The sequence below is a fragment of the Oppia nitens genome, unplaced genomic scaffold, assembly GCF_028296485.1.
Source record: "Oppia nitens isolate AA-2021 unplaced genomic scaffold, nextdenovo-longstitch-racon4-pilon3 scaffold7_pilon_pilon_pilon, whole genome shotgun sequence".
NCBI classification, from domain to species: Eukaryota; Metazoa; Arthropoda; class Arachnida; order Sarcoptiformes; family Oppiidae; genus Oppia; species Oppia nitens.
In genome coordinates, this window is record NW_026533251.1 from 1,428,202 (window position 1) to 1,441,012 (window position 12,811).

The following is a 12,811-nucleotide window of genomic DNA, read 5'->3' on the forward strand; positions in this document are numbered from 1 at the left end:
TTTAACTTCTGTCATTTTAGATTTATGCATTTGCTTAATTCCTAAATACTTATATATATCTCCATTTTCTAGTGCCTTTATATATCCGTTTTCAGTTTCGTATTGATTTCTTTCAGAATAGACTCCTCTTTTCAGTTTCATTATAGCACATTTATCTAATCCGAATTCCATATTTATATCATTGGAGAAAGTTTCTGTTGTTTTTAGCATTGCATTTAAATCAGATTCTTTTTCGGCGTATAGTTTTAAGTCGTCCATATATAGTAGATGTGTTAGATTATATTTTGTATCACTTGATTTTAGATTTACGCCTTTTAGCTTTTTAAGTAGTGATGACAGTGGGTTTATAGCTAAGCAGAACCACAGAGGACTGAGTGAATCTCCTTGAAATATTCCTCTATTTATTTTGATTTCTGTACTTATTTTTGTTCCATTATTTGTATTGACACACAATTTAGTATTCCATTTTTTCATCATATTTTCTAATGTGTTTATCAGTGTGTTGTCAATTTTATATAGTTTTAACACTCTTAATAACCATTTATGAGGGACTGAATCGAATGCTTTCTTATAGTCTATGTATGCCATTTCAAGATTTCTATGTTTTTGACGAGCTCTTATTGTTATGATATTGTCTATTGTTAATTGCTCTTTACAACCCATTGAGTGTTTTATACAGCCTTTTTGTTCTTCAGCTATTATGTTGTTGTTACTTAAATGATTATATATTTTTGTTGATATTATGGATGTTAGGATTTTATACATTGTTGTTAAGCAAGTGATTGGTCTATATTTGCTGGGATCTGATGTATTTTCTGTTTTTGGGAGTAGATATGTTATTCCGGAAGTGAGGAAGTCATCGGTTTGTCCTGTTTGTATTATTTTATTCATTGCTATTGCCATTGGTTGATGAACTGTTGTAAAGTGTTTATACCAGAAGTTTTGTATTTTGTCTTGTCCTGGGCTTTTCCAATTGTGGGATTTATTGAGGGCTTCGGTTAAGTCATCTTTAATTATATTTACTGAAGTCATATGTGGTATTTCTTTATTTTCATCTTCAATATCATTTATCCAATTAGATTCTTTATATTCCTTTGGGTTACTCCAGATTTCTTTCCAGTAGTTTTCTATTTCATCTATTTGTGGTGTATTGTTATTATTGCTTGAATTTATTTTATTTTGATTTCTATAGAACATTTTTTCGTTATTATAGAACATTGTATTTTGTTTTCGTCTTTCGCATTGTATTTTATATCTTCTAATTCTTTGTGATAGTGCTTGAACTGTTTGTTTTAATGTGTCGTTGTAATTTCGGATTATGGATTCAAATTCAGGTTTTCCAGGTTTTGTCTGTAATGATCTGTATATATCTTTTAATGATTGGTTAAGTCTTTTTGATTTGATTCCATTTAACACTTGCGTTATTCTTCCAATTATTTTTCTTTTCCCTTCTATCCGTGTCTCTATTCGCTTTTGCCATTTAGGTATTACATTTTCTTGATTTGGTTTTGTTGTAGACATGTGTTCTATTTTGTAGCCTAAGAGTCTCGATACTGCTACTGCTGCACAATACGTTATTGTATTAATTGCGCTCAACGACATATTTTCTTCGATGTAATCTTTAAGTATATCATTTATCGTTATTATAGTAGATCTTGTTTTAATGCCACTTCTTATTTTTGGTAATTTAGGTCTGAATTCTATTTCAAAGTCTTTATATTGTTCTAAAGATGTTTTTAGTTCATTTTCTGCTGTTATTCTTTTTATTTCATCATTTGTATTGTTTATGTTATCTGTTGTTGTAGGTGTCTCTTCTATTTCTGGCACTACTTCTACTGTGGTATTTAATTCAGTTGTTTCATTTAATGATAGTTCATGTGCCACTTGTTGTTTGATTTCTTGTAATTCAATCGGGGATATTTTATTATTCTTTGCTAAGAATCGCCGTTGGTCTGCAATTCTTTGTTCCGTTACATTTAGTTCTGGATATTTTTGTTTGAATGCTAAGTATATTTGGTTTCTGTAATTAGTCATATTTGTTTCGAGTCGAGTTGATCTGTAGTATTCGCGCATTATCAAGGTATTCATCTCATGTGTCCATCTCATGCGCTTTTGCGATTTGTCAACCAAATTGGTCAGTTGTTGCTGAGAACCAGCTTGAACTGAAACATTTTGGAGGTTAGTCTGATTTTGTTGACTAGTCTGCGGTCGCATTACATCACAGCTTTGCCCGCATAGCACATCACTGCGTGGGATATGATGCATACTTAACGAACAGCAGTCAATGCCTACCTGCTGAACGCGGGATTTATTTGAGAGGGTACCTCCCGAACACCCCCCGTTATTCCTACGACTACGTGTAATCATATTTATATATTTTGTGGCCTTTTTACGGGGTCCCGGTCCCTAGAGAAAGCTCAACACTAACATGTGTCTATTGCCACCCATTTCTCACCACTAACATGTGTTTGTTGAAATAGGATTTTTATTTTTATTTTTTTGAAACAAAAGTGGCCATTGCGTGTGAGGACGAGTAACTACTCGAAGGGTGAAGGGACATCCTTGCGGACGTCCCTTCGGGGTGGGGGCACCTTTTTACAGGCACCCCCGGGTGGGAGCACCCTTGCGGGTACCCCCAGGTGGGCACCGATACCGAAGTACCGATACCCGGGTCGGGCAGAAACTCGTCCTCACTTAGCACCCCGCTTTCCCCATACTACTTAAGTTGGCCGTCCTAAACAGCGTTGGTTGGGCAGGGACGGGAAGCACAGTTAAAACAATTTTTTTTTCTCAGAAAAATTGCTTTCCACATCAGGGCTCGAACTCACGATCTTACTCTCCATTACTCTACTAGCCCTACACACTAACCACTACACCACTGTGCCTCCTCTTATTATTATTATTATTATTATTATTATTATTATTATTATTATTATTATTATTATTATTATTATTATTATTATTATTATTATTATTATTATTATTATTATTATTATTATTATTATTATTATTATTATTATTATTATTATTTTATTATTAAACGTTAATATAATGTGCACCTATTTTGACTGATATTTATTTTGTCCATCAAATAAATACATTGTATAATATAATATAAAGAGTGTATAATATTTTCTTTATAATATATATAATCACTTGAAAGATGATTAGAAAAATAGTTGTATTAAATTATTAATATATGTGTGTCCGACAAAACATATAACATATTAAATTAAACAAATACTGGATGTGTATATCGTATATAATTTGATATCATTTATATTATCTAACATTTATTTATGAATATTCATTATTATATAATACTGTAGTATTACTATTTAATTTTTTGATAAATATATAATGTATATATATATTCACAATATATATATATATATATATATATATATATATAAGAGTTTTTCCGTTTATATTTGTAATTATAATAATATTTTTTATTAATTATAATAATTGAAATATTAATTAATTGATTTGCATTTAATTATCACATTAGATAAACTAATTTCCATGTAAATAATTGTGATAAAGTTTAATATTATACAATTTTATTACGGTGATTAAATTATTTATTTAAGTTCCTTTTTATTTTTTTTTGTTTATTTACCTTATAATTACTATTTTAATTTAATTAAATAATATATAATCAATTATTTAACTATTATTTTGATTATTACTAAAAATTATTGTTGAATAATTTATTATATTTATAACAATAAACAAAATTATAATTTATTATACTATCTACATTATATTAATAGATATTAATAATATTTGGTATATTACATTAAATTACTAAAATATTAATTAATAATTAAAATATATATAAAATATATGTATTATACTTTTAACAATATCATTGGATAAATAATACTCTATAGTAAATCAAATGATCAATGAGTATAATAGATGAACATAAGAGCAACAAAAAACATCTTAATAAATAGCAATTGATTATCGAGATTAGTCATAATAACTCATCTCATTTGTGTCAAACCCTGTGCCCACTCAATCCCAGTGCATCATCTCATGTGAACCAGTAGTTTGTATTAATACTGGATATGGCTTTCAATGGTGAAGGAGTTGTTAACTATAATAGCGTACATAAAACAACACAACAGCACAACACTATGAAACATAAAAATAAATTATTATTTATTTGTACTCATGTTTTATGTGTTTTACGTGACATAAGCAGAGTTAGCAGACAACATGTCTCTATATACTAAAGAGATTATAATACATTAATATAAAAGATTACACACAAAAAATTTAATACCTAAACATACAGTTTATTTAAATATGCATCACATCATGTAGAAAAAATGGCGCCAAAGTAAAAAAAATTAGTGAAAATTTTAACCCTTACAATTGCATAGAGCATGTAAAATAAAATTTAATAAATCATTATTTTGATCTGAATCACTTGATACCCCACATGATTATAGTTGACTTTATTTTTTGTACTAAATCATTTTATACGGCACACGATTATAGTTGAATGTCACGTGATTTTCTATAGCCACACATTACATGTGAATCACTATAGTCGTGTGTCGTATAAAATGATTTAGTATAAAAAATAGTCAACTATAATCATGTGGGGTATCAAGTGATTCAGATCAAAATAATGATTTATAAAATTTTATTTTTGATGCTCTGCAATTGTAAAGGTTAAAATTTTTACCTATTTTTACTTTGGCGCCATTTTTTCTGTTCCTGAAGAGATCAAAATTTAAATAGTGATATCTTATTCCTGTTTTGGATGCTTTATTCAAATCTATACTCAAAAATTTTTACCTAAAATTTTTTTAACTTGGCCGCCATTTTCTATATCTTATGCTATGCTCTGACAAAATATCAAAATTTCAATACTGATCCCCATATCTCATTTTTGATGCTTTATTTCTGAAAATAATTTTTGTGTGTAGTTTATAATATGCAACGTACTTTATCCCTCTACTCCGCAACCCAACGAACACCGGACATAAGGCTATTATATTAGACGATATTATATTTATCTTGAAGTTTACGTTAGTTTTTATATATTGATTTTTTTAATTTTATTAATATTGTCGATTAATTATATTTTACTTATATATTTGTTAAATAAAAATATAGATTTTTAAATTAATTTTATTGTGAAGATCAAATTTTAAATTATCATATAACAGGTTGTTTTATGTTGTTATTGTGTGTTATGACTATCTATTAAATAGAGTGGACTGTTATTTAGGGAATACAGAGTTATATAATATAAAAGCTATTAGACTAGTGATAAATGTCGGGTCATTCCTAAATATTCCCAGTGCTTGTATGACATCCACACAACTATTTCCCTGAAAATCAAAATCAGTGCTAAAACCATATTATGGAGATTTTTAAGAAGTTTATTATTATAGTAAAGACTAGTTATATATAATATATATATATAATCAACCGGTTGTTAATATTTATTTGCAATTTTATCATTTATTGGACCTAAACTTTTGTATAAATGGTTTAATGATGTACATATAAATTGAAATTATTTTGTCTCAAATAATTATAGCATTATATTTTTGTTTTTTGATTAACTGAATATTAAATAATAATAACAATAATTAAAATTTTTCTTTGTTTTTATTATATAAATGTTTTCACAATTGTATTAATTATTATTAAATATGAAATTATTGTTATAATAATTAAAGTTTAACGAACTCCATACTATTGTAATCAAAATATTTATATTTATTTATATTACAATTTTACTGCATATAAATTGGTGTTAATATAAATTTTAATGAGTGACCTAAAGCCAGTATGTTTTCAGTGTTGATCTAATTATGGCTTTAATTCAAATTAATTATTACTGTTTTCCTCTCTATTAGCAAATGTAATCAATTTTTATAAACATTCATTAAATCCTACTTTGTTTCACTCAATTTAATTCAATTATTAAATTACATTTTTATGCAGTCGTTTTTAAAATTACTAAAAAATATAAAAAATTCTAGCTATAATAAACAATAGACATTTTAATAATTATAATTTTAAACATTGGTGTTAACATTAAATTAATAGCCAGAGAACCGGCATAAAGACATTAACAACAGCTCCGGTATATTGTGTTTTTTGGGATACCATTTAAATATGATGTTTCTTTCATGACTTGAGTTCAGAAACTACACCAAAATGTAGTGTACTGTAGGTATGACCGTATGGTACTGTATGTGCCCATAGTTTATGAATGTAAATACTTTTTTAACAATAGTAACAAAATGATTTCACAAAACTCGAAATGTCTATTCAAATAGTATTCACGCAATTCTCACATCACATCACATCACTACACAATTATCTATCTATCAGTGCCGGCACCACAACCACCAGCAATCATATATGGTTTACCCGTTTATTCATCACCATAACAATGGTGTTACGTTTCTTGTTACTTAAATACTATATATGTCCACCCAATCTATTATTTAACATTAACTGACCCCCACCTCCCCCAAAGCAATTTACTATTGAATAAGCAATTGTATTTGATTGGGTTTTCACATGTAATTTTCAAAGAAAAATCCCAATTTTGCAATTTATTTTTTCTATTAATGTGTTATTTATAATTTTTACTAATAAACGATATCACAAGAGTATTGTTAATTATACTGTATAGATTAAAATAGTAATATACCTATTAATAAAAATAATAGTAAATAAATATTTCGACGATTTTCCTTAATTTTTAAAGTTTGTGATACAAACTTTGTATATTCAATCTATATATTGTATATAAATTTTACACAATGTGTATTACACGTACTGTATATTTATAAAATTGGTAATTGAAAAGTGATTATATTTTTAATAGCCATTAGTCTTTAAACGATAGTTTAAATATGAAATATTTTTATAATATATATAACACAAAACAACATGTTTTAACATTAGGGTAAAGCATTTGAGGTTCATTAGGCTTAATGCTGAACGTGTGTTCAAATTAATTCAACGTTAATTAAATAGCAATTTATCGGCGCTTTTAATGCAATACTTGTTGTAATGTATAATCAAATATACAGTACAGTATTTTTGTCAGCTATTTTATCATGCATTAGTTGTATAACTTTTACAGTATTTATATATTGTTGTTATTCAATTTTTTATGTATTTTGTAATATACATATTTATAGAATTTGTATATACATTTAAATTGTAAATAATTGTATGTAATAGACATTAAATTAAATTTATTTTGGTTTATAAATAAATAAATAAAATAAATGCTTTTAATGTACTATTATTTTGTTGTCATTTCATTAATTTATTTCTTTTTATTTCATTCATTGCTAAACAGATAACTGAATGTTGTTATAATGTTATGTTATTATTGTTTTTTTTCTCACTATATAAATGCCTTTAGTTTACTGTTAATTGACTACTTATGTAACATTAGTTTATATTATATGACAATTTTTATGTGATTTATAATTAATCACATTTTTTGATAGCTTTATATGTTTCATAAACATTTATTTTATTTAATCTGATGCTAATGTTTTTAAAAAATATATAGTATTATTGTATACTAAATTAATAAAAACTACAGTAATATAATATTTATAGTTAAAATAATAATAAATATTATGAATGGAATTATTAATTTATGAAATTTGCTATTAATTTATATAAAAAATAACTAAAAAATTAATATACATAAAGAAAGTTGTTTAATAATGTCAATATTTATATTTATTTTGGTCAAAGATATTGTTACTTTATATCAATAGTTTAATTTAATATTAATAAAAATAATTAATTTATCTTATATCTAATGTTTTTGTAATAGACTAACATATATAAAGAAATTAATTATTATATTTAGTAATTGTCTGTTTAATATCACTCAACAAGACATGATTCAAACACAGCTATTATTTATCAATTTATTTAGTTATTGAAAGCAAATTATTTGGAAATCAGAAAAAATAAGCAAAACTTCTGATATATTGCTTGCGATTTGTATTTTGTTTATACAAAAACATAAGGAGTTAAGTCATTGAAGTCAAGGTCTAATACAGTGAATGCAATGCTTTTCATTTGAAAAAATACTTTTCCTATTATGAATCATATGATACGATTGTACAGTATTTAGCATTTCAAATATGTTAATCCTATTATAATTTTATCATTGTTTTGTGTGATAGACTGACTACCTGTCCTTATTAATAAAATAATTGGTCAGCAGATAAAAATGTATTAGAAATTTGTTGCTTTTAGCTATTATCGTGTTTTCTCCAACAATAACTTAATTTAATGTTGTAAAATGTAATTGATTTTAATTAAACTAGTTTAATAAATTATAACAAATATTTTATTAAAATAGATGTTATTTATTGGATGTAATTTTCACGATTTATAAATATATAACAATATATATATATTTTTTACTATAAGACATTGAATTGTCTGGTCATTAAATTATAAAAATCAGTTTATAATTTAAATTTTTGGCATAAAATTAAATATTGATTAATTTTACGTGAATTCGTGACTTTTTCATAAGTGTCGGTACAAAATAAATTCAATATTTTTTGATAGTATTATTTTTATACAGTACTTTGTTTATACAATAATAATAATATCATAGCATAGCATAGCATAATACAGTTACTGTATTACTGTATATATTGTAAATTTATATAAAGTATATATATTTTTAACTTTAAGATTATATTTTTAATGTAAACGTAATAATCATTGAGTGTTTCCTAATAATCAATATATTATTTTTTTATATATTTTTTCTAAAGATATCACGATATATAACATAAGGAAATCAAAACATTATTAATAATAAAGAAAAGAAAATCAATTCTACGCTCAGCTTAACTACAAAGAAAATTAGCAAAAATTTATTTAATAAATAAAAAAAAGCAAATATTAAATACAATACGTATGAAACAACAGAAGAAATATTATCTTTATTTTTGCTGGTTTTCCTAATTTGATGACATATTTGACGACAAACAGCTTCTGAAGCTAATCATATTACGATCGTTAATACCATTGAGAAGCACCGGTATCTATATTTTTTGGAGAGAAAATCTATTCAACTGATTATATATTGATAGTGACAGATAAATATCTGTCGCATCTTATTGTTAGCGCATAAGTATCGACACAAACAACACCGCAATAATAATAATATTGAATTCACCGAAAGTTTATAATCAAAAGTTTCGGTTAAAAACAACTACAAGTGCTTAGTGTCGTCGATGTGTTCATTTAATATACTATTAAATAATAAACAAATAAATTGATTTCCAACAATATTTTTTCTCTATAACTGATAATATAAGAGAAAAACCCTTTTTCACGGAAGTGTAACTTTTTACTGATGAAGAAGTTTTTTTTGACAATATATATATACTTTTTAAATAAATAGAAGTCTATATGTATTAAAAGTAAATAATAAAATAATTTTTAGGTCTATATTTTATATATATATAAATATTGGAAGTGAAAATTGGATTTTTCGTCAAAAAGATTTGAGCCGTAAAACACATATTTATAAATATAACAAATAAGGGTTTATATTATATATAAGTTATATTTATTAAAAAACTAGAAAGAAATCGCTTTTCATCTCATCGTTGGTTTTAAATAACTTTTAAAGAAAGTGAAGTTTTTTACTTATAAGTAAATTGTGAACTCAAGCAAACATTTTAAAGAAAAAAAGCACAAATTTTTACAAATACTTATTACACGAAATCAAATTAAGTCATTCAAATCAAACATGTCTTCAACTCAAACCTTGTACTCAATGTGGTCGTCCCTATTGATACCAATGAAGCCGGTCGTATGCCGGACTCAATTGGCCAAACAATATAGACTGATATCAATGTTCATAATTTATATGATCTTAACAACTGTTTCACAACTGACACCAAAGACAATGGCCACCAATACCTGTCCATCGATGTGTTCTTGCATTTGGCGAAACGGAAAACAGACGGCACTTTGTGAGAAACAGTCACTCATATCAATACCGTCGGGTATATCTTCGGGCACTCAAGTACTCAATCTTAATAAAAACAACTTTCAAATACTTCCGTCTAAAGTGTTTCAGGAAAGAGGACTCATTAACTTACAGAAGGTATTTCTCGCCGAATGCAAACTCGGAGTCATAGCCGACGACGCCTTCACTCAACTGACAAATCTGATTGAGTTAGATCTGAGCGACAATTTGCTGACCCAAGTGCCCACCCGTGCCCTAAAAGACGCCTTTAATTTGCGTCGACTTCAGCTCAATCAGAATCCCATACAAGTGATCAAATCGGAAGCATTTATCTCATTAAATGGATTAAAATCATTAGATCTGTCAGGTATTCAATAAATTACCACAAAATTAATTATTAAATAATATTGATTAATATTTAAATTTTATACAAAATAGGATCACAAATAGATTTGATAGAACCGGGAGCTTTTCGAGGTCTGGATAGACTGGAATTTCTCAAACTGGATAACAATCGTTTGACAACATTGTCGGTAACGGTGGTCAGCGATCTGCCGCCACTCTATTCGTTTGATTTGCACAAAAATCCGTGGAATTGTGATTGTGATCTAAGAGGTTCCCGGGAATGGATGCTTCGAAACAATGTTCCCCAATCTATACCACCCACCTGTCAGACACCTCAACGGGTTTCGGGTCTTATGTGGAACTCATTAGATGTGGACGACTTTGCCTGCGCTCCCGATATCATCAGCACTGTCACTGAGGTCACCAAATATGTTGGCGGAAACGCCACTCTATCGTGTGTTGTCAAAGGACTTCCTCAACCAAAGATTTTTTGGTCAGTCAATTGAAACATTTATAACCTTTTTTCTATCAGTTATTTATTTTAGCTTTTGTTGTCACTAATTGTTTTATTGAACACAAATGAATTGTATTATTATTTTTATTGTTTGACATAATATCACTTATATTCATATATTTTTCTCAATTATTTTCTCAAACAATGAACAGGTATGTCGACGACGGCTTCTATAGAAATCTGTCGTCACATTTGGTCAGAGGAGAGAAATTTTTCTTATATGAGGAGAAAAACGACGGAATTGTAAATTCAATGCTTACCATCGCTGGTCTCGAAGAATCTGATTCCCAATCATTTATCTGTTCGGCTGAGAACCGAGCGGGAGTGGCCACCAAAAACTTTACCATTTCTGTGATGGCACTGCCATTTGGTGTAGTGCCCGGTTGGTCAAAAGTCGAAGTTGCCGGTGCTGTTGTAGGCGTTCTATCATCACTTGTCTTTGTATTTGTTTTGGTGACAATATTTTTGATCCGAAGCCGTCGCGCCCATCATTCACCCGATGACAAACCATCGCCCATATCTGTACTCAAGAATCTTTCGCCTGGAGTTAAGTGCGAATCGTCGGGACTTAAAAGTCATGTCACAGTTATTGGTAAAGACGGAAATGAGAAGAAACCTGAAAACGGTAACAATAGCTCCGGCTATGGTTCAGGTGGTATGACTCCAGATCTGACTAAAACTGGATTCGACTTAAACGGTTATCACAATAATATTAACGGTAAGTGTTAATTGCTAAACAATAAAATGAAACATTTGTATTAATTATAAATTAATTATATTTTTAAAGGTAATGGATATATTGATACCAATTTTTCGCCTCAAATCATGTCCACAAATATTAGTTATCAAAATCAAAGCCATGTATCGGTCGGTGATCAAAGTTTTCAACAAATGGCACCCGATTTGGGTCAACAGCAGTATAACTATAACTACGATAACTATCAAGAAGTATATGACGCCGACGGCTACTGCACAGGACTGCCTGCCAGTGTAGTCGCACAAGTCTTTCCTCCAAACTATCATCACAACTATAATAATGAAACCTTTGAGGACGACCAGCATAGTCAACAACTGGCATACGACCAACAATGTTATGCCGGCCAATATGGCGTGTCGTCGACGAATCATTATTTGCCTCAAGAGTCTCCACTGCCACAGACATCGACACTCCAGCAACAACAGTGGAAAAGGAGTCCAGTAGCTCAGGGGTCCGGTCTGGTGCAGCCAACAGTGGTCCGGTACTCACCCGATGAAGGCTATGCCGAAGAACCGGCACCTTTTCATTTAGAGGGAACAGAAGTCTAGTTATTTAGGATTAGAGTCTTTATATTTAATTATTATATTAACTTTTAAAAGATTTTTATTATAACATATACTTACAAACACATTGACATAAAAAAATATTTTATAAAAATATATACAAATAAATTATTATACAAATATATGTCAAATATATAAAATCAAATTCATTAAATATAATTGTGTATAAGTTATACAGTATAACATTAGAATTTATCACTTTATATTATTATTATATTATTTAAAAAATATTATTCAATACAAAATCTCATATTTAATTAACTTTTATAAGCTTAAAGTAATGTATTTTTAAAACATTTTTGTGAAAGTCCATTCAAGTTTTTGTTTAATTGTCTAAAATGTCAATTTTTATTTTTCATGAGAAACCGGTTAATTGAAAGAGTTTTTAGAAAGAAATTGTATATAATATATAAAAATAATTATAATAGTGTCAAAATTTATTTTGAATATAAAGTACAGCTATAAAATTGTGATCAATGTATATGAATTATAATCGCTTAATGTTTTTATAAAATATTTACTAATTTACATTGATGTTTGATTATACTTAAGTTTATTAAATTAGTTCAACTATTTATTAAAGTTTAAAGCTCAGTGTTAGTTGATTTTTAAGC

At 27.6% G+C, this 12,811-nt stretch overlaps 1 protein-coding gene across 1 annotated transcript; it reads left to right on the forward strand.

Annotated features, from left to right (window-relative positions):
- The first annotated feature begins 9,660 nt into the window (after positions 1-9,660).
- On the forward strand, positions 9,661-12,182 carry LOC128963355 (leucine-rich repeat-containing protein 4-like). Its single transcript, XM_054309859.1, has 4 exons — positions 9,661-10,385; positions 10,457-10,856; positions 11,030-11,595; positions 11,665-12,182. Exons 1-4 carry the CDS (start codon positions 9,797-9,799, stop codon positions 12,180-12,182), a joined length of 2,073 nt encoding a protein of 690 aa, XP_054165834.1. The 5' UTR covers positions 9,661-9,796.
- Positions 12,183-12,811: the final 629 nt, after the last annotated feature.

Bases quoted from the DNA above. Each gene is read 5' to 3' on its own strand.
- LOC128963355 (XM_054309859.1), top strand. From the start codon at position 9,797: ATGTCTTCAACTCAAACCTTGTACTCAATGTGGTCGTCCCTATTGATA. The intron at 10,857-11,029 runs GTCAGTCAATTG...AACAATGAACAG, and splicing joins CCTCAACCAAAGATTTTTTG to GTATGTCGACGACGGCTTCT. The intron at 11,596-11,664 runs GTAAGTGTTAAT...ATATTTTTAAAG, and splicing joins TTATCACAATAATATTAACG to GTAATGGATATATTGATACC.